This window comes from Echeneis naucrates, chromosome 20 (genome assembly GCF_900963305.1).
Source record: "Echeneis naucrates chromosome 20, fEcheNa1.1, whole genome shotgun sequence".
Lineage (NCBI taxonomy): Eukaryota > Metazoa > Chordata > Actinopteri > Carangiformes > Echeneidae > Echeneis > Echeneis naucrates.
The window spans coordinates 3807078-3829708 of NC_042530.1; the positions used below are offsets into that span (position 1 = coordinate 3807078).

Below are 22631 nucleotides of genomic sequence, written 5' to 3' on the forward strand. Positions count from 1 at the left end.
GAAATGTTTTGAGCCTGTTTTCACCAAAACATTCAGTCTCATTAACTCAACTTCTGAACGTGCACACTGAACATTCGAAAGAAACAGACCTGGTGAGTTTGTTTTTGATAAAGTCAGAAGGGAATAGTTGCAGATGAGACATTGTACTAAATGAGTGTCATATCTGGTCAGGGGGTCGTGTAATAGATTGAATAAATGTATGAAAACTAAAATATGAAGAGTGATGCTTTGGTTAAAACTCCTGCTCTTCTTGCCTGCCCCTTCTCCTCAGCTTCTCTTTAAATCACATTCACTGCTGTTTGAATCAATCACTCGAAAAATATATGCTGCCAGTCCCACTGAAGCTACCGTGAATTTTCAGCAATCCATCATCCACGGCGTATTAATCACAGACTAGCTGCCATCCACGTTCCGAATTAGCTTTGCAGAACGAAACCCCTCTGAGATAATCACTTTTTCATCACCAGCAATGTGACGTGTGACAAATTCAGATGTGGATGTGACGGGTGAAACAAAGGATTTTTGTGTGTGTGTGTCTCTCTCTTTGCTCAGCTTGTGGTTCCATTATGACTTTTGCATCAAGTCCTACTTTAAATCAACTGCTCGAGATTTGATTGTGTTTAAGGTCAGTTTGGCAGCAGAAAACATCACTTAAGATGGTTTTCTAGTCTTGCTCCTAAATGCAGAATAGAAGAGTTTCTCCATTGTGTCGAGCCAATCAAACTTGTAAGGAAATTAATTGCAATTCCATCTTTGAATTGTGTTTTCTTTTCGATTTGTTGATTCACTGATATCATCTAGATGCGTGTCAGCTGAGTGACAACATGAACTACTCAAACTGGATCATTTCATTATTCCAGCTGTCTCTCCAACAGATATTACTTGAAAAATGTGAGAGTCACTCCTTATTTGATAAAAGGTGAGAGCGGCATGAAGGTCCACTGATAACAGAAAACTCATATCAAAGTTGACATTATGTGGCAGCATGCAGGGGAACGGGTTTGTGATCTTTGGAGAAACTGTTTTCCATAAAGTTCAGGTGCTTTAAAATTAAATCCACTCGGGAGTTGTCATCTTTTGGAACATTTTCTCTGTATCTTAGTCTGAGGTTGTGTATAAGCTGTCTGAAACTTGATGTGCTGCTCTCTCCTTAGCCGTGTCTGCCTCGAATATCAGCAGCACTAAGTTGGCTGTCTGAGTGTTTCTGTGCCAGTAATGCAGCAAAGACGTGTTATTTACATTATATAGACCCACTGCGGGGCCTCGTTTTGTTTTTGAACAGTGTGTATGCGTCAAGTGTCAAGATTTAGTGCGACAGCGGTTTCCGGATAAGGTCTGATCGTTTTGAGACTGACAGGTGAGTACATTTGTCCGCTCTGAATGCTGATCTGACTCACAGAAGGTGTTCGTGTTGCAATGAACACGCTGCAGATGAGTGTGTAATGTTTGACGCGGCGCTGCCACCTAGTGGTGTCATGCATTAAACATCACCCAACAAGCAAAGAAAACGTTAAAGACCCGTCGGTAGGAATCCACCAGTCAATGGGATGTTCTTGGCATTTCTTTAATAAACATTTGCCAAAGGAGGGGGAGGGAGGACAAAATCATTTTAGTACAAAAAAAAAAAAGAAAAAGAAATAGTTTCCTTTTTAAACTCAGGTTTTGTGTGTTTTGTCTTGCTCATGATTTACAACAACTATTGGCCAAACTGCAAGGGGAATTGAGTGAAAACATCTTTTCTCCATTAAGTCAGATTGGATTTGCTGCAGTTGTCCAAGTGCTACCAGTCTCCCTGCAACTAACAGTTCTTTTCCTCAAACAGCTCCCTGCGCTGATACCCAAGACAATGAAGCGATCAACTGAGCCGCCACTGTTTCAACATAAGCCATAAAAAAAAAAAAAAAAAAAGGACACTACATTACAGGTAATTTTCCTAACTGTGCAGAAAGCACATGATCCATTTCCTTTTGTAGCTAAAATTGTTTCCGCCTACTTCAGTCAGTAGTGCAAAACATTAATACTAGTCTGCCCTGGAGCAATTACAGACAGGCTGAAAGTAGAGATTTAAAATTTACCTGCCTGATAAATGTACACTGAAAAAAGGTAAAAGTTTAATTTAAAAGACAGCAGAATAGATTACAAAAAAATATGAAAAATGGTATGAGCAAGAAAAGCTCCTGCAGGGTTATTCTGCTGTCCTTCTGCAACGCACTCCACATTCCAGACAAGGGAGGAATACAATGCCTTATAGAGATTAAGTTATTTCAAACTGAGTGTGCATCTCCAGAGCCGTCTGGTGTGGACTGAGGGGCTTTAGGCTCAAAATAGAGTTCTCATGCCTTTTTTCCATATCACAAAGTGTCATTTCAGATTTCCAGTCTTTCAGAAAGGCAGCCCTCGTCCTCTGATTGTTGCTGTTGAGTTCACATGTGGAACAAAGCCTAGGGGTAGTGGTGGAGCCCCTACTTGAGATGGGGAGCCCCACGGTTGTCCCGGTGCAGGGATAGGTGGGGGAGGAGGGACACCATCCTTTCTGACCATGGCGTGGTTGTACAGGTGGATAGCGCTGGGGTTGGGCTGGCCCTCCACGGTTAAGGGGCTGTGATTGTACTCGAAACGGTGGTCCTTGTCCCCAGTGAACACCATGCTGCTGGGTCCAGTGGCTCCAGCGCCTGGGGGGAAGGGGTCTGGATGGGCCGGGGCCAGAACCCCTGCGCCTGACGAAGAGCCTGTGGCCTGCCCGGGTCCACTAAACACCTCTCTTAGAGTGTGAGGAGGCAGGCCTCCACCTAACATGTGACCCATGTAGCTTTCCCCAAACCCAGTGGCTGTGAAGGGCGGGGGCGGTGGATGACTGTACTCTCCCCCATATCCAGGCCCTTCTGCGGTAGGGAGAGGTGGGTAGTCTGGCTCTGGGGGTCTCCCACCATCACCTCCACCAGCAGATGCAATGGGGGGAGCAATGCCTGTCTTGGGCTCAGGTGGAGGCTGTCGGTAGTCCAGGTCAGCGTGTGGAGGTGGTTCTGGGGGCTCAGGCGGTCTCTGGTCTGGGGGCAAGATTGACACTCCACCGACTTCGGACACTAGAAAACAAAATTGTAACATTACATTAGGTATTTTAATTCCATTTTTATCTGTCTCAATTAAGTGGAGAAGTAACTTGCAGGACCTAAAACAGCCGTCTCACTGAAGATGTTTTACTGTCGAGGGGTTACCTGGAGAAACTGGGCTGGGCTCTGGAGGCTGTTTGACCTCTGGAGGTAGAAGTGGCCCTCCTGGTGCAGCTCCTGCAGGATTTGTGCCGTCTCCTCCCTCTACGCTGTCGCCTGGTTCCTGCCGTTGAGCCTGTTGTGCTTGGAGGAGTTGAGCCAGCAGCATCGTCATGGCCGTCTGGGTGGCAGCTGCAGCCTCTCCTTCTGGAATACCTGACGGTGCGGACATGGGAGGTGAAGGAGGTTTGGGCATCGGGGGTGTACGGGGCATTCCTGCAGGGGCAGCGGGCAGAGGAGGCTTGGCAGGTGTGGGCTGAGTTGGAGGCTCAGCTGGCTCAGTGGGAGCTAGGGCTTTGGAGAGCTGCTGTAATGTCTCCTGATTGACCTTTGTGCTCATGGACTGGACAACCTGGGCCGTGTTGACTGCACTCTTGGGCTGGCCCAGGAAGTTCAGGAGTACTGCCAGTTGCTCCTGTGTCAACTGGGAGTTTGGACCCTTTGCGTCTGTAAGAAAAAGAAAAATGACCTAAGTGTGGAAATTCACTTTGGAACTTCGCAACACACATCTGAGATGAAATAATGTAAAGTCAGTTTATTTATCTATCACAGAAAATGTGCTGTATGGCTGGTTGAACACATGAAACTATGGATCCAACTCAATGACTTTGGTTCAGTGTTTAGTTTATACACATTCAAAAGAAATCACTGTCGGGGGCAAACAAGTTCTGTTTTAGTGGCCATTTCCACTGTAAACAAAACAAACAGCCACGTTTTACCAGTTTTAGTGAATTGAATCATTCAGAAATCATTTATTTTTACAGAAACCTTGGAACATTTTAGTGCAATGTGCTCACTCAGAGAATTAGACAGTAGAAACACAAACAATCACCTAGCAGAGCAGAAGCAGCTGTGTTCTGAGCCTTCAGTCCTCCAGGAGCAGGGAAACCCTGGGGAGTGTTACTGCGGCTGTCATCGAGGCCCAGCTCTTTACGGGGTGCCTTCGGGGCTGCCAGTTCCTCTGGCATCTGCTTCTGTCGCCGACGTTTCTTGCTCCACAGCTCATGACAGTCCTGCCACAGTGGAAGACTTGACACACAGAAACATTCAATATGGTGAGAAAATGTCATGGATTTTGGAGCTCCGCATACAAACAATAGGATCCGCATGTTCACCCAACATGAACCAAAACGTACTCTGGTGGAGCCATCTTGTCTGGGTCCACATCCTTGAGGAACTCGCTGCCTAGTGCTTGTTCGGCTGTGCAACGTTTGCTGGGGTCCAGGTTTAACATGTGGTCAAACAGATCCAGTGCAGATGGCGGGATGCTGAGAGCAGAAGCACAAGGTCATGGTAAAATGCACTGCTGGAAGGTCCAGGCCATAAATACGAGTACATGTCACAGACATTTACTTACAAAGCAAACTCCTCTCGTAACCGTCTCCTGTATTGTTTCTTTGGTTTCATGGTGTTGAAAAAGGGAAGCTTTATTACATCTGGCCAGACTGCAGGACAGGGGCTGCCGCATATTCGGCTTAAGGGCAGAAATACAAAAATCCATTTGTTGAAGCAGAATACAGATATGTATAAACTAGATGGCGGTGTAGGTAGTCTACATCCAGTATCCCAGAATAACTGAGCACACCCAGAGATCTGGCATGGCTTATCGCTTTAAAGTGCATCACATTTGCCTTCTCTCCAGTTTATTTTTCCTCCTCCTCGACTGCCAACAATGTTGTAACTTGCAAAATGAGACAGCAAATGGGAGTAAAATAGATGCACTTGTGTTTCTTCCTTTTTATAGCTCACATAAAGAACAAAAAATTTAACAAACTATCAGGATTCCACTTCACTTGGTCCCCAGTGAGGTTACAACATAACAATGTGAGGCCTGTTAGTGGAGGACTCATGGCTGCGTGGCATTATAGTCAATTTGAGATCGTCTGTATCAAATTTGAAGCTTCTCTTCCTGTTCTTAACTTTGGTTTCACCTCTACATCTGTACCAGTCCAGTCTACTAAAACTTAAAAATAACACTTGAAAATGTTTTAACAAACACTTACCTGATGAGCTCTAACTGGGCAAGCTCTTGATTAGCTTGAAAAATTGGTTTCTTTGTGAACAGTTCTCCAAGAATGCATCTGTGAAAGACAAAAAATTGGATTATGAGAACCCACAACTGCAAAAATGACTTTTTAAAAGTTCATATAAGCCTTGCCCTTACCCGCAGCTCCACACATCAATAGCAGGTGTGTACCTCTCTTCCCCCAGGAGCAGCTCTGGGGGTCGGTACCATAGAGTGATCACTTTATTTGTATAAGGTCGACTGAAGAAGAGAACACAGATTATGATCTTAGATCACACACAAAGATAAAAATAAATGATGAAAACTTTGACACAGCAAGAAAGAGCAGCAGGAGAGATAGGTCAGCAAAAATATAGGAGGCTTACCTCTCTTCAGAGTTGTAAAGCCGAGCAAGCCCAAAATCCGCAAGCTTTATTTGACCTCTGAACAGAAAGAAAAAACAACCCACATTAACTACAACTTGGAAAAAACTTGTGTGACAGTATAATAAAACATTCATCCTAGTTGTCTGTGCAGACCCTAAGGACCTACTTGTTATTGAGCAGAATATTAGAGCACTTGATGTCTCTGTGCAGAAAGTTCTTTTTGTGGCAGTAATCAAGACCCTCCAGCAACTGTCGCATGAAAGACTTGATGTGACTCTCGTTGAAATGAACCAGGCCAGACTCAAGTAAACCCATCAGGTCGTGGTCCATGTATTCAAACACAAGATAGAAAGCACCTGAGATTGGAGAGGAAAAAGATGTCATCATTAAAATATGAAGAAACACACTGAAGAAATAAATTGGATCATAGATTGACCACTAACGCACCTTTATCATTTTTAAAATCCAGAGCATCCTCCTTGTCTGTGACTATTTCCTTCATGTTTATAATGCTCTTGTGGTTGAGCTGTCGCAAAATTTTAATCTCTCTGATGGCTGTAATTGGGAAGCCCTCTTTTTCATTGTCCAGTCGAACCTTCTTCAAAGCCACCATTTCAGCTGTGACACAGAGGAAAGGACTTAATCTGAAAACTAGACAATAAGCCGGCCTCACGCTGCACAGACTTATTTATTACTGTGTAAACTTCCACTTTAAGAAAAACCTAAGGCATAATCATCACCAAGCTTTATTTTCCTGCACACGTCTTCAAAAATACTTACCAGTGTCTTTGTCTTTAGCTTTGTAAACCTGTCCATAGGTGCCTTCCCCTGTGATTCCAATGATCTCAAATTTGTCCACGCAGCGTTTGCCCCAGTCTATCTCGGTTTCCTTAATCTCACCATATCTTGGGCCACACATTCTGAGAGTTAGGAGATAATTATTTCAAAGTAAACAATGTGAAAAGGCAACAAACAAGAGCAGAGGAAAAATTGGGCATCAAGTGTTTTCTCTAAATAAAAACATACTTAGGTCTTCTGCGAAATGTTTGGGACTTTTTGTCCTCAGGTGGGCTGTGTGGGGAGGACGTAGCACCAGGAAGCTCAGGGGGAAGAGGAAGGTCAGACAGAAGCTGACGAGCCTTTCTCTCAGCCTTTTTCTTCCCTGGGAGTAAGCTGTCCTTCAAACTGCTGACATAAAAATGCAGGAGACAGGAACAGACACAGTTTGAGTAAGCCTCGATGACTGAAGGTAAAGGTGCTTAAACATTCAGCTGTCAACTAACCCAACAGCACTAACTCACCCTTCTCCTTTATTCATGTGCTCAAGAACTGTTGGGGGTAAAGGTAAGGAAGACGGAGTAGAGATAACAGGACCACTGGCTCGTTCTTTCTCTTTGCTCTGTCCAGATGCTGGTGCTTTCCTCTTGTCCCGATGTACAGAGTCATCCTTCCCCTTACCATCTCTGTCCCTGCTGGTCGGGTGTTCAGTGGCCCTCTTAGATGACTTGTCAGAGGGAGACTGGGGCTGGCTCAATGTTGGAGTTCTGGGACCTTTCTCTGGTGGAGGCGGAGAAGGAGGACGGCCCTTCCTGGCTGTGTGATTCAACTTGGGACTTGGTTGGTGAGCAGATGAGGAACCTTTAGTCGGAGTAGAAGTGTTGCTGGAGTTCTTGGCCTTGGCAGCCGCCTCAGCAGCTTTAGCTTTTTTCTGCTTACTGAGTTCAGCGGCAAGACTAGTTTTGAAGGTGAGTGTGCTTGGGGAGAGGCTGGAGGGGCGACTGCGGGAGCGGGAGTGACGGTGACGGCTGCGAGAACGTGAATGTCTTGAGGATGAATATGGGCTTCTGCTGCGTGATCTGGCAGGTCGCCTGAAAAGAAAACACAAACACCTTTGCATATTTTGCCTTTCCATTACAAACTTTTCCACATGACTGCTTCATTAACTTGCACAAGTTGGGACAAAATCTGGTGGCTATCCGAGTTTGACTTTTACACCACACGTAGATACATAAAGTGAGTTATTACATCGATTCTACCAATTAAACAGTATCACATGCAGGGATTATTTTCAGTTAATGGCCTGGCTATTCTAAGACTTCTGGAGTTGCATAGACATTGCATTGTTGGATACATGGCCTAAATAAGTAATTCAGATGTTTTTGTTTGAGGTGAAGTTAATTAACTAAAAATTCTCAATGGCTGTTGGGGAGGATTGCTACCCAGCTGGCAGTAACACATGTATAAATCTGTAATGAATGTCTTAGGGTTAAAATTGCATAAGTGTTTTATTTGGAGACAAAGCCCTGAAGAGTGAAACACTGCTTGATTTTCACCAAATAAATAAATAAAAAATTCAGTAGAGCACAGGCAACAATTTAAAAACAATACACATCTTATTAAGTACTTTGGAAGAACTCACCTGACATCTGGACTTGGGCTCAAGGATTTCCTGTACGGACTTCGTGATCTCCTGCGGTTTCCATAAGGACTCGAACCAAACTCTCCTTGTTCATATGGGCTGTGTCGACCATAACTCGGTGACCTTCGCCAGTTGACTGGGCTCACAGGGGATCGCTTCCTCTTGTTGCTGGAGTATGAACTTGGCGATTTTGGCATGCCATATGCCCCATAGACATCTACATCCCGACTGTAATACGTGGAACTGGGAGAGAGTCTTTTGCTCCCATAAGTTGGACTTCTTCTAGATATCAGCTGGTTATAACCAGCAGGAGACTGGTAGCTATACGATGTGTATGATGTCCCATAGGGACTTTCTGCTTTAAAACCAGGACTTCTCCTGTATGGCCTGAGGTCTTCGCGGTCATCTCTGTAAGATTGTGGAGCATCTCTGTATGCAGATGGGGGCTCTTTATCGGATCTGGTTTTACTTCTGTGCCCTTTTGAATCCCTTTTATCCGCGGACTGGGAGGGCTGAGATGTAGATGTCCTTTTGCCATTTCTGTCATTGCTCCTTGTAGTGTCTCTGTGATTTTTAGAGCCACTCAGGCTGCCTCCACTCCGAGCTTTTGAGGAGTCTCTCTCTCGACTCTGGTGGTCCTTTCTCCTCCCGGGCTCCTTCTCTTGCCTGCTCCTTTCGGATGGTCCTCTTGTTTGTCCGTCCTTGCCGTGGCACACCGCCTCTCGGTCCCTCTGCTGACTTCTGTCTGGGGATGCTGGTCCATTGTGGTCGCCCAAGTCCACATCGCTGAGTCGGTCCACCGACAGCCGGTCAGCGTGGGGGTCAAGTTTGGGAGAGGGGCTCCCAGAAAACCGCTCCGACTGGGAGCTCACGTCATCGTACTCCACCAATGTCCGAAGTTCAACCTCTTTTTCAAAAGTGCTTTTCCGACCATTGTCTTCTGTTGTACCAGCATGCCACAAGTCCCTCTCCTTAGCCTGCCTGCGTTTCTTCCTGCTGGAAGCCGATGAGCGCCTCTTCTCACGGTGTCTCTCCCGCTGAGCGGCACCGCTCCCCGGCTTACTACGCCTCTCCTGCCTGTTAGCATTTCTCTGTGCAGAGGGGCTCCGTCCCCGACCCTCACGAAGGACCTCCGAGTTAGGCATCTACCTTCTAATTAAACGATACTGCCACGTTGAGAATAACGTCGATATTATGCTCTTTACCTAAGATATGCCCCCTGTTGTGTGGCGAAACAAAACATTGGTTAGCTTGTTAGCTGACGCTCACGGCTATTTCACAATTAAGACAGGCGGCCAGCTAACCAGCTAAATCACGAGCTTAACATTAGCATTGCGCGGCTAGCACGACTGAGCTTCCAGATAAAGTGAGCCACCTCGGACGATTTTTAATGAAAATTGGGTGAAGGCAGATTCCGCCACACGCAATCCACAACAACGATGCTTTAGTTACGAAGCCAGTCGACGCTCAGCCATTGTACTTCAGGACGGACATCTCCCAGATATGCTAGCTAATGCTAGTCGGTTTAGCCAGCTAGCCTCCACTTAGCTGCGTCCAGCTACACAGTCGCATTCCACTTCATGGTCAAAGCAAAGGCCCCCGAGCCCGTCCGAATTTAAAAATATACTTCTTGCCAAAGGGCTTCGGCTCATGCAAGCGTGTACATCCATTCACCGGAGAGTGTTAAAACGGGGGTAAGAAACTCCACCGCCTCCTCACAAACTTCTTCTCCCCTTCCATCGCACTCCTGGCTTGAGCAACAAGGAAGTGAAATTGCACGCGAGCCGCTGTGTTAGCCGCCGATTAGCAACTTAGCATTCCCCCTTTTTCTCCTTGCGTGCGGAGTTCAAGGCAACTCAAGTCAAAAGATGCAATTAAAACAAAGCCCCCTTCAAATAAAAAAAAAAAAAAAAGAAAAACAACACACGTCCTCTACAGCGTATCCCGCCGGGTCGCTTCCGGCTCTGACGACAGCGCTGTCCGAAGATACTACCACGCGTGTTTTTCGGGTCGAGGCGGCTCGGAGATCGGTCGGATTTATTTCAAAAACACTATAACTTTGTTCGGCTGGTGGCTAACGGAGCGGCTCGCCTGGGCCGCACACGGCTTTCAAACTACAGGCCTGGTGCGTCCGTGCGGACCAATCGCACGCGCCTGCGTCATCCGCGTCGGCGGTTACGTCACCGCCGAGAGGGGAACCCCTGACCCCTACCTTCAAAATAAAACCCAGAGTCCGTCCAGCTGGTTGGGAATGAAGCGGTTCCGTTAATGTGAGGGGATAATATCAGTGTGTGGAGTAAATACTCTGCACTCTATGGGTAAGGTAACCAAAAAAATAACAGCAGAAATTGGATATGAATCAATTTGATTATTAGTTAAATAAATACTATCATAAAAAAAAAATAATAAAAAAAAAAATCACAATTTCATTGGCTTCCTCTTTTAAATTAATCAACATATTTTTTTAGCATTTGTATTGGAAGAGTGAATGACTATGGTTGAAGACTTTGATCTTTTGATCACTTTGTGACTATATAAAGTCACAAAATAGTCACATGACCTAAATAAAATTTTATTTGAAAGATGAAGTGTGAAGGTGTAAACCATTCTCAAGCTACAACTGGAGCAATACCTTGACTCAAGAGACTAATCTTCAAGCCAAAAAAAAAAAAACAAAACCTGAGTACTTCAGAAAAATGTTATTAGTAATATCCACTTTATTTGCCATTTCCAAATACCTCACAAAAATGAATTGAAATGTAAGCTTCGCCTCTTGCATTCACAAACAGATAGGCTACATTAGTGGTTATGCTTAAAATAAGTAAACATTTAACTGATGGCATACATACAACCATCCAATGAAAGACATGGATATCCATTTTTTTTTTCCAAGGGTATTCATATAAAAGGCAAAACAAGTTATTTGCATACCCAGTAGGATCATTTTCTCATTGCTTTCAGATAAACAACTCTTTTAGTATCCAGTTGAAAATATTTGGACCATAACGGAAAAAGGACACTGAATTATGTGTGCTTCTGTAAAAGCATTAAAACATGAATGAGAGTTAAGCCAATATTTGAGTAAGCAAGCACTATGGTAGTCACTGTTAAATATAATAGCTTATGCGATCTATAACAATGTAGACACACGGCACTTAATCAATGTAATGGCCATAAGCTTAAAGAAGGTGAGCCATAACAGACTGTGATTCTTAGACTGAATGTCAGCTTTTATGCCGGCCACTTCAACTTTCAGGGGCGTCTCCGTCTTGGTATGGTGTACTGAAGGTTAGCCCTTAGTTTACATTAAACCAGATTACTTTCCAAACATTCTGATGCCATAGGTTCCAAATAATTTTGCCTCACAATTGGTCACATATCCAGTCTCACCCTATTATTAAAGTCTAAAACTCCTTCTATTGTGTGCTTTTCAGTGAACATGAAATCCCACATACATTCTCATACACTTATCACTTTCTGCACAATTAACACACTGAAATACACAACAAGCAAAGCCTGTAATCAAAGACATGGATTCTTAAGTGTTTATCTATTATGTCAGCACTTACAGAGACAGCATTGCATTTCATAACCTCTGATTAATATTGGATTCTTTAAGTGTTGTCGGATCCTTCAATTGCTTTCAAGTTCAAATGCTTCTACGTAACTCAGGGTTATTTAAAGTAGTTTGCTGAGACCGATAATGTCTTGAAGTGTTTCCAACTTTTTCGTCCTCTTTGTAACTAAACCTATTATTTTTGCATAGACTCCAGTGTTGGACATCCTACTGGTTGCTGGACTCTTAACATAAAACAGCTGTTGCTGTTGGCAATGCACGCACACACTTAAGCACAAACATTTACTTCTGTATTAATAACCTAAACTGGATCAATGTGAAATGTGAGAAAAACTCTGAATGTCTGTAAAACAAAACAATGAAACAAATAAGTTATTTAAAATAAATTAGAAGCTCTGAGGTGGAAAAAGAACGAGTGGCTCAGTCATAAAAGAGAAAGTAAGATGCGGTGCATTCTCATTTTGCCTTACACTGCACTGATCTTCACTTGCTTGTGAAATTATTCAACTGCATGAGCAAGACCAAAGAAACATTAAGATGTCAGCATAGTATCATAATATGGGGTAGGCTTGGACTAAATGTAACAAAAGGTAAACAAAGTTAGAGCGTCAGTAACCTCTAAACTCTGCACATCATTGGCAGCCGAAGATTACAGGCAAACAGGATGAGGATGTGGGGATTATTCACATTCACAACGGACAGAGAGGCAACAGTGATGCACTGCACATGAATTACTAAAGCCCTCATAACCTTGCAATTCTTCCCAAGACCATTTAAAATGTAATCCTTTCACTTCCCCTGACACCCCTTCAACTCGGGCCTCCGTCAGCTTTACAAAGACAGATATTGCACCGACGCTGTAGTGCTAACTTCTGTTGCTCAGCACAGCACAATGTCATTCACTTCACTTAAAGCGGGCACTTGTACTCGGGAGGGTGTTTCTTTGGTGAATGAGAGCAACTTTTTTTTTTTGACAAGTACCACTCAACCTCAATCAAACTTAACATTTTCCACCCTAAATTTAATTTATCCACCAATTAAATCCCACTTTAGTCCCAACTTTAAGCAATAAATTTAAATAATAAAGAAAAAGGGGATTTAAAGTCTGAGCCAGGAAAAATAAAAACTGGCACAAGCAATCTTTACATGTATGGAAACAAATTATTTTATCACCGTGTGTTACAAAGAGCATGTAAAGGATAGTGTTTTGGAATCTCCTTCTATCAGAGCACCAGGGATTCCGTCATCGCATAAGAAGGCAATGGAAGTCAGTAACTGAGTGAGGTAAAACTTCTGAAATTGAATTGACAAAAAGAAAATGTTCAAGTGTTCCTCACAGGTTTGATGGTAATGATCAATGTTTTTTGTGCATTTTGAGAAGACTCAAAGTGACTGGAAGGGGGAAATAACATTAGTGCACTTAGCTTATGCTAACTGATATGATAGAGGAGAAGAAAAGAGAAAAAAAATATGTTGTGACTTAGAAAAAGCGTTGATGATAATATGACGTTGGAAAATTGAGGTGGAAATTGACAAGTAGAAATGGCATCAAATTTCAGTTCTGGCTTCATTAACCCAACGATCCTTCAATTATAATGCTTCCATGATTCATCAGTGCATTATACATTTCCTTGGTGGCACTTGATGAATTCTGAGTTGACACTACGCTGCTGAGCCTGTTCACTTCCATTTCCTATCAAAGATGGCAGACTAATTATGCCAATGGGGCTCTCCAGTATTGAGCTCCAGTTATATTTCCCCCCCATTTAAACCTTGGCCCTACTACTTATCTTTTCTGTTGAACTTGCACTGCACAGTTGTCTGAATATATTATACACATCAAACTTTACAATGAAAGGTTTTTGTAACGTTTCAGGGCTTAGCCTTTTGTCAAGCTTAGACCTAAATAAAAACACCATCCATTTATTACACTCTGTAATGTGGTCAGAGTAAGAGAGAGTACATAAGTTATTTGGAGTGTCAGCACATAAAAAGTTAGAGCTATAAATGGTGTATGGAGTGCCACCTTATGACTTCCTGACACAAGGTCAGATGTCCTGGTAGCCAGGAACAGAAAGTCAGGGTCAGGTGTGGGCACAAAATAAATGCAAAAGTCTGAGAAATGTATATGTACATAAGCAGCTACTCTGCCCTCTTTTACCACTATAAAATACAGCATCTCTCTCTAATTCTCTTGGCCAAACTTTTACTTTTCTTCTTCCCGTTCTTCTCTTTGCTATCCTCCATTTTTCTTGCCCGGATCTCTCTCATCAGGTCAAAGAATACCTGTAAAAAAAACAAACAAACAAACAAACCAAACAAACACAAAAAAAAAACAATGGGTTCACTTTTCTCTGCTTAGTTTATTCAGGTTAGCCAAGTTTAAGGTGATTTCATCAAACTAACCTTGTCAACATTGGCCCGGGTTTTGGCAGAAGTCTCCACGTAGCACACACCCCACTGCTCAGCACGCGCCTTTGCCTCATCTGCACTAACCTGCCGTCGGTCGTCCAAGTCCGACTTGTTACCAACCAAGAGAAAGGGAACATTCTCATCCTCCTTCACCCGCAGAATCTGCTCTCTGCAAAACAGGAAATGCCATTTACCATAATTATTAAGTGAAAGACAGACTTAAAGCATCCAGTTCAAAGTCAAAATTCCAAGTTCTGAAGTGTCCAAAAGGCAAGTATTTTTGAAAGACTTAACTGAGTGACATGTTTCAATAAATTCTAGTAATGAAATACTGTATTATATTAGAGCTTGGTACTGCACCTGAAATCTACTGTTGCTGCAAACGACTCCAGTTCTGTGATGGAAAATACACAGAGGAAGCCCTCGCCACTACGGAAGTAGTTATCCCGAATGGCTGCATAGTCCTCCTGTCCAGCTGTGTCAAGGATGTCAATCTGTACCTCCTCACCGTCCAGCACCACTTTCTTCCTGTAACTGTCTGCTTTGGTCGGCTCATAGTCTTCAACAAACTAGGCGGATTAGAAAACAAACAAAAACTCATGAGAATTTTTTCACCTTAAAAACTCTGGACTGTTGTCATGCAAGTTGCTCACCTCATCATACATGAACTGGAGGGTGAGGGCTGATTTTCCCACACCTCCGCTGCCCACCATGATCACTTTGTGAAGGGCAAGAGAATTTTGCCCCTTTGGCTTTGCAGCTGCCATGGCTGTGTGTATTGTGAGAGCTTAGTGCAAAAGGAAGAAAGCTCAAGCTGGAGGGAAGGGCTGTGAAATGGAGAGGGTTAAAAAAATAAAAAGAAAAGAAAAGAAAAAAAATAAAATAAAAAAAAAAAATCACTCTGGGCTGCAACTGCAAAGAAGAGCTGAATGATAATACCTGGGGAGACAAAAGGGAAGAGAGAGAAAACAATTGTAAGATGTTTCATCCACATTTCTGAGGCTCTATATTCCTTTTCAGCAGTTAGATTGCACAGCTGTCAGTGTGTCTCATAGGAATAAATTCCACTATAGTAAAAATGAAAACAAACAATAAGAACAAGAGGGAAAAAAGCAGCAGAAACAGCCATTACATTACAAATGTAATGTAGGCGATTATTCTCCATAGCTCGCCAAGACTCGAGCAAATAAGGAAGAATAGGACCACTGGAACTAGATTAATGCATTAGAAACTGCTTTACAAAGTTTGTTTCTCAATATTACTTCTTCTCTGTTGTTACATGTGTGTAGAAAGATTACGTGTCCCTCTACACTATTCTTCTTCTGTATTAATCCAAAAGGCAAGACGGCCATTCATTCAAAAAAAAAAACAAACTAAAAAACTAAGTAACATTTACAGCAGAAAGAATTATCTGGCTGAACCAGTATTAATAATTCAATCCTTTGAAATATCTACATAACCATGAAATTAGACAAGGAATAAGGTCTGTCTAAAATTGTGCATTCAAGACCGAACTTATTTAAATATGTAAGATACCTAATCAGAGGCTAAATTTGCAGTTAGTGGGAAAATGCTCTTGGCATCTGTGGCATCCTAAAAATGGATGACATACAGATAAGCAAATAGAAATAATGACCTGAAGAACCCATGTGACCAATGTTGCAAGGAAATCAGACTTTTAAACAGTAACAAGATAAGAACTTTTTCCAAGTGGACAGAATATAATTACAAGAGATGCATGCTGATGCCTTTTCCCATCACAGGGCAACACAGACTTCTGGTGTTTGGGGTCAAACATGGGAAACCAGCCAAGTGGTCATTATACAAATTAAGAAAAAGATCTATATACGGAAAGTCAATACTACAATTTATTACCAGAGGCAATTTCCTGTTATCCTAACTGTTTAAATAACGGAGAATGGAAAAATAAAAAGCACGACAAATGATTTTTTTTTTTTTTTTAGGAGAAATGATGTTAATCCAGGTGTAACATAATAAACCACATGGAGTGAGTGATGTAGACACGTTATCAGCTTGATGATTTTAAGTCCTGAAGAAACGATTATAATGAAAAGTTACAGAATTAAATAACGATATTTTGTGAATAAACAGTTATTACCAAATTTAGTTGTAATGTCATCAAATCTCTCAGCTGCTGTTTGTTTAGCAAATAACTGCCACATAACGTTAAAAAACGCAGGCACGTCAAGGATGCAACAAAACAGCCTCCACTTTTAGCTGAGAGAGGCTGCTTTATATGATCATTGTTACTCATACTTAAAATAAAACAACAACAACACACAACACTCTAATAATCATGCTAAGTAGTTAGCAAGTTAGCTGCTGACATGCCAGATTCAATACAGTGGGCGATTTGGCTAACAAGCTAACTACCCTCACCAGGCAGGTTCACCTGACAGGTAATTCGTTTAATTAAGATGGAGCTAGAGGGTCACAGACAATGAAAACACACAAGTACAAACAAAAACAAAGACACAACACAAATTCATCAAACATGATTCCCAGCAACAGATGAGCCGGTCGATGCTTTCAAACACAGCTAGCTAAGAGGCTAGCAGGCTAGCAAGGCAGCTAATCACAACTACATGATGTGACGCTAAAGAGCCCAAAAATAACAACACAAAAATAACAACCGAGATCGGCGGAGACTTTCACGATAACGGCGTTAACCTGCACACAACAAAAACCGCACCACCTCACCGGGTTAATGTGACGGTGTCCCCCCCCCTCGCTGGGCGTTTGTGCAGGCTGGATGAGGATGGCGAGATGAAGAACACCCAGCTAGCTGCTCGTTAGCTCATGGCTAGCTCCGCGGCTAACTCCGGAGGCTGGGCGGGCTGGTGGCTGCTAGCAGCGGACTGAGCGCACGTCCTGTGGGCTTGGCTCAGTCTGACAACGCCCGCCCGCTTGGGAGAACCAGATTTTACTCTTTCCTTTCTTTCTTTTTCTTTTTTGTTTTTTAAACTATCTATTTGAATACAACAGCAGTTTGTTTTTATTTAAATTCTTGTGTACACAACATAGAATTCCTCAGAGCTTCCTCGTGGTTGAATGGCAGATAATTGATTAATTGGCTAATCTGGTTTTAAATGCAGTCAGGTTTGCTCAGATGAAACACCCCTTTGTCTAAACCAGCAACACTGGAGTAGACCTCCATGAGACAGGTAATGTTGGGTGAAGTATTTTACTACCTAATAAAAAAATTGCAGGTCAGATAAGACAAATCCAAATGCGCAGTTAAGTATTTTCCACTGGTGATCTAATGAAAGGGTGTGGATTTCTTTCTTTTTCTGCTTCAGAGATGAAAGCAAATCTATGCAAAGCAATCTCTGACCTTCACTTGAAGTTTGCAGAGAGGAGCTGGAATGACACTTCTCAGCTGGTCCGTAGATGCATGGTGAGGAATATCAGTCATCTCACTCCCCCTGGCCTTCCTTTTCTTAGGTTTTTGTGTTCCTCACATGACTCATTTGGTGAGTTTAGCCCCCCCGCCGCAGACACACACACACAGGCAAGCTCTCTTTATGCAAACAATGGAGATCACCCAAAATTCTTATTAGCAGGATTATTTGACACTTCTTATTTGTGTCATGTAGCATAAGGTGATAATTACAGTTTGGTTTCTGGGGGGATTCTTTTAATATGATGTTGTGCTGTGAATCAGGAGCTGGTGTGGTGATGCACTGAGGATGAGCTCATGTATCCTGGAACACTAAAGTCTTTGTTGTTTGATCAGCAGGCTGTCCATTGATGGTTATTGCATCTTCTCTTGGATTCACCACTTGTCACAGTAGGTGTAGTCAGTCTAAGCCTTTTTGAACAAAATGCTCATTTTAGTTTGGCTTCTTAATGGCCTTGGCTGGGCTTTCAGATTGGCAAGAGAATTTACCTTTTGTTGGTTTCAGTCATTTTGTTTTGCAGTATCTGTTCAAATCTGCCCATTATGCCTCCCTGGTCTTGAATATTCTTTGCTTTCATATGTATACTTTTTCTCATGTAGATTTAGCAAAGCTTTAAAAAACTGAAATGTTTGGGAAGTGTTCTAAAGTGTATTGGCTGTGCTATAGTTGCTTGTATGCTGAAGTTAGTTTTCTTTAGATTTGTCATGGGTGGAGCAGCAGGGTAGATAATACTTCTGGATTAATACAAAGTGGAGCTTGGCAGTGGTCAGTCTCTGGAGTCCTGTAAAGAAACTTGATTACTTGGTGGTCTGAAGGGAAGTATGGTCCAAAAGGATAAGACAGCTGGGGTTAGTCATACAACTTCCTGCCAGCACTGACATTAAAAAGGACTTTTGTATGACCAGTCTTCTCTAAAACTGGGCATTAAGAGCAAGGCACAGTACACTTAAACAGGCCTGTTGTAGACTTCCTGCTCTTAAAACATCCCAAACTGCAAAGCTTTCTTTTTGACATGTTATCACACAGATTGTGTGTGATGGGCAGATAGGACCAAAGACCACTTGCACAAGAACACAAGATAAACAATTGGCCTGTTGTTGTCCCCCCCCCCCTCATCAATAGGACAAACCCAGAGTTGAATCCAAACCATGTGAGCCACTGGTTAGGTCCATGGAAAGGCTCCAGGGAGAGTTTAATGGTATGTATGTGTGCAAATATGTAAACAAATTTCCCTTTCCCCCTGAGTAAATGAAGCTCTCTGTGTCTTAGTGTCCACCATGAACACCACGAGGTCTCGACTGGAAATGATAGCCAAACAACAAGGGTAAGGAGTGAACCTGTCAATGCATTTTTTTTATTTTTTATTTTTTGTTGTTTGTATATTGCAGTGGGACCGATTGGCTCCCGTATTCACGTTTCTTATCTAGAATGGGCTTTCACGTCACTGAGGCCACCTGCTACCTCACAGCCGACCTATTCTATGTGGAGGTGGTGTTGGTGCCAAATGGTGGGGTGGAGGAGGTAAAGGTGGCCCCACAGGGAAGAGCCCCTGTTGTAAGTTCTGTTTGAACTTGTTGTTTGTTATTTATTTATTTATTTATTTATTTATTTATTTAAACTGTGTTAATAAACTGATTGTTTTGCAGTCCAGTGAGTCCCTTCTGCAGCTGCTAAGGTAAGATGGAGAGCAATAGTAAATTTAGCATTTGACATTTCACTGGTAGTCAGCAGTCCTAAACTAAAAATGAGAGATGGCGACCACAGAGGTGATTTAAGTGATTACCTAAAGATAAATCATTTCAGCTCGGGTTCTGTTCTGCTTTTTCTGGAAGGTCAAAGAACTTTGCGGACTTCTCTGTGAGGTTGGCAGGCCTCTTCACCCAGTACAACATCCCTGGAGACAAGTAGCTGATGCATTCCTAACACTTGTTTTTATTTGGGCCTTTTTCGCAGGTGTATAGCTATTTCCTAAAATATGTTGTCTATATCTTGTAGTGAAATCAAATTAAAACTGTTTACATCTCTACAAGCCCTTGGAAAAGACTTGCAGCAATTATCACCTTTGCCAAGGTGAGCAACACAAATGCTTTAAAAGTTGAGTAAATTGTCAGTTGAGGATTTGTGAATCGAAAGGTATTAAGTTGGATTTATGAGGCTTAATTTAATTGTCTTAAATGTTTTCTAAGTTTCTACTGTTATTGATAGTAATTGACTATTTAAAGGAGGGCATTTGTATGGCCTTTTGGACAGGATGTGCATGTTCCATAAATATGATTGAAAGAGTAATCATAACATGCAGACTGGAATCATTTTTATAAATGTTTTTTTTTTTTTTTTTTTTTTCCTGCTTTGAGGGCAGTAAAGGACAGTGACACCCAAATCGACAAGATTAACTATGGAAGAATCGGCTGCCTTATTGCTGGAAAAGAAGGTAGCAATATAAAAATCTATTATTGCCACATTAAAGAAATAAAATAGTTAAATAAATAGTTAAATAAAATGTATTGTTTCAGATTCCCCGCTGGCTATCCAGTTTTATACTGCCCAAACTGAAGTAACACAAATGGATTCACGTAAGATGCCAAAACTGCTACAACAAAAAGCAGACTCAGCTTGGCAGCAAACTAAAATGATCTACTAATAAACCTGTTTGAATGCATGAGGCCCATTCCTGTAAACACATGAAGTAATCAAAACAAACGTGGAATTTCCTGAAAAGCTGTTATTTTTAAAAGAGGTGACGTGTATCAGGGACGTTGTCCAGGCAGCCCAGGTGACTGTCGGCATCAGCGCTGTAACTCACACGCTCCAGATGGCATCTGTGGTCCCACAGCCTCCACAGCTGGATCCCCATGGGTAACGTGTTACTGTTTAATCTCCACCTCACCAGGATTGTATTTAATTTGACATCCCACAGTGAACGTCTATATCGATGCCAGTGGTATTACTATAATGAGACTGTGTCCCGTGGCAGTTATCCTGTGTTCCTGCCGCTGAACGAGGTGCCAAATGAGACACTGCCTGCCTGTTTTCTCCTCAAACTGCAGCCAGCTGTTCCAGTGATTATGTCTTTTGTAAACAAGCTCAGCCAAATTACAGGTAGAACAACTATTCACAGGACAGATTGCATAAAATATACTTGCTTATACGTTATTAAAATAATACCAAAAAAAAAAAAGAGGTAGCTCAGTTCAATTGCATTCTCCTCTGTAACGTGATTTCATAGATGTGACCATACCAGATGCTGACCTGCAGTGGGCTCCCTTACCCAAGCTTCTGACAAGAGGTTCACTGACTCCAAACAGCCTCATGGAGACATCAGATGAGCAGGATACTATTTTTACAGTGGTACTGTATGCATGTTTTGCTTCCAAGATCGACACACCAGTGTTGAGTGAAATATGGTGGAAACCTTAGCTACATGATATAAAAGACAAACACTCTTTTTCTCTCCTCTGTAGGGTCTTCCTGCAGATGTGATGCACACTTGTATTCTCCCCAGAGATGCATGGGAGTCATCTGCACAGAGAGCAACTGTGATGGAGAGTGTTCCCTTCACCCACCCTGCACATGTCCCAGCTATACTGGACCTGCTGCGTCATCAGTGTGCCATTAACAGCCTTCTGAGGAGCTGTGCCACTCCTCAGTGTCCCAGTCCAGGTAGGAGGCCTTTTCCGATACTAAACAGGCAATATGGAGATCGCCAGCTCCTCTCTATCCGTTGGTAATAATCTCCTTGATGAACGCTGCCATCAGGTTCAGTTTGCCACCTGCAGTTTGAAGTCTTTCCGGAGTCTGACACCAGCTTCTCTGTGACCTTCCACCCGCCAGAAACTGACTCCTTGGCTGTTTGTGAGCATTTACCTGTGAATGTTTTTATTCAAGTTTTATTATTTCCCCAGATTGGGCTACTGTGATACTTTAGAGTATTGTTCTGTTATTTAAGTTGAGGCAATCAGCAAATGTGGCTTGTATGTTTGTGTCCCTAGTGCTGGTGAACATTTCAGATTCTCGTCAGATTACCTGCCGTTTGTTTGGACTGGCAGCATGTGATTCATCTATAGATCAATACGTATCAACCATCATGAACAGGTATCTTTTCTTGATCTACAGTGTTATGAGGGCTTGAAATGATGAATGTTTTAAAAAGATGAAACTATGCTGACTTTCACTCTGCCATAATTGAATCTGCATATTTGTCACAGGTGCATGTCCATTCCCGTGACCCTGAGGGCATTATACAGTAAGCTGGAGGTAGCCGCGTCAGTCCCGCTCTCTCCTGAACCACCGACAACCACAGAGGCCGAAAATGACCACTCCACTCCCTTGAGTAACACCGTGACAGACACCGACGGCGCCTCCACCAAGTTGTCCCAGGTTGCAGCTGTGCCAGAGGACGGCTTTGGCGTTTCCAACTCGGCCTGCTGTCCCATGTCTGTCACCAATTCTGAGCTTCCTCCTGAAATAAAGGCAAGTGCTGCTGTCAACCCTTACCCATTTACTCCTGTGGGTGTGTTTTCACATTGAAACTTCAACAGTCAAAGCCAATCTAAACCAGCAAAGGATGTCCCCTAGTTTTAAAATGTTCCTTTATGTCTTAGACATAAAGAAGAATAAAATAAATGTCAGTAATGCAGCCGCCTCCTTTCATACATAAAGTCAGTCAAACTAGAAAACAAGCTGCATGTAACTTGTATTTGGTCTTTATTTTTGTATGATCTCCTGCAGAACACTGAAGTTCTTCTCACTATGTATGCATTCTTGTGTGGCAGAGATTACTGGTTGTAAAGGTTTGAGGTTTGGCATTTGACCTCTCTGAGACAGCCAAGAGCCTGTTTGATTACTACCATGCGAGCCAATCAGACATTGTTAAAGTACATGATGCATTCTTGATGGCTCACAATAATAATGTAGAGGTCAACACACAACATATTAAAATTAAAGGTAGCTCTGCTGAATGCACAAAGAACGTGAGGGATGTGGCTTGATCAACTCTCTCTGTTCTTAGTAGTTTAATAATTTTTTCCTAAGTTTGGCCCAATAAATGGATGACATTTTTGTGTGAAAGTGAGGGAATTGAATGCCTCTGTGGGATGGAAATTCCGTGGTAACAAATCTCCTAATTACTGCTGAGCATCCTG

The 22631-nt window shown here is 42.6% G+C and overlaps 3 protein-coding genes across 4 annotated transcripts; 1 reads left to right on the plus strand and 2 right to left on the minus strand.

Moving 5' to 3' along the window:
* Positions 1-1622: 1622 nt before the first annotated feature.
* On the minus strand, positions 1623-9983 carry cdk13 (cyclin dependent kinase 13). 2 transcript variants are annotated; one of them, XM_029528554.1, is made up of 14 exons: positions 8080-9983; positions 6962-7528; positions 6687-6848; positions 6441-6580; positions 6108-6278; positions 5827-6016; positions 5661-5717; positions 5434-5535; positions 5273-5350; positions 4627-4743; positions 4406-4537; positions 4102-4298; positions 3216-3716; positions 1623-3083 (listed from the first exon to the last, which is right to left on the minus strand). In XM_029528554.1, exons 1-14 carry the CDS (start codon positions 9222-9224, stop codon positions 2383-2385), a joined length of 4260 nt encoding a protein of 1419 aa, XP_029384414.1. In that variant the 5' UTR covers positions 9225-9983; the 3' UTR covers positions 1623-2382. The 2 variants fall into 2 exon arrangements, with proteins under 2 accessions (XP_029384414.1, XP_029384415.1); XM_029528555.1 differs by having other exon boundaries at positions 6687-6845; positions 8080-9982.
* Positions 9984-10776: 793 nt separating this feature from the next.
* Positions 10777-16931, minus strand: ralaa (v-ral simian leukemia viral oncogene homolog Aa (ras related)). Its single transcript, XM_029528556.1, has 5 exons — positions 16790-16931; positions 14722-15007; positions 14429-14637; positions 14063-14237; positions 10777-13942 (listed from the first exon to the last, which is right to left on the minus strand). Exons 2-5 carry the CDS (start codon positions 14833-14835, stop codon positions 13820-13822), a joined length of 621 nt encoding a protein of 206 aa, XP_029384416.1. The 5' UTR covers positions 14836-15007; positions 16790-16931; the 3' UTR covers positions 10777-13819.
* A 459-nt stretch (positions 16932-17390) lies between these two features.
* Positions 17391-22439, plus strand: med1l (mediator complex subunit 1-like). The gene is made up of 16 exons (XM_029529651.1): positions 17391-17486; positions 18613-18688; positions 18760-18814; positions 18918-19044; positions 19137-19165; positions 19323-19394; positions 19486-19560; positions 19845-19921; positions 20004-20044; positions 20210-20346; positions 20465-20589; positions 20717-20838; positions 20952-21138; positions 21247-21342; positions 21480-21582; positions 21696-22439. Exons 1-16 carry the CDS (start codon positions 17391-17393, stop codon positions 22015-22017), a joined length of 1740 nt encoding a protein of 579 aa, XP_029385511.1. The 3' UTR covers positions 22018-22439.
* Positions 22440-22631: the final 192 nt, after the last annotated feature.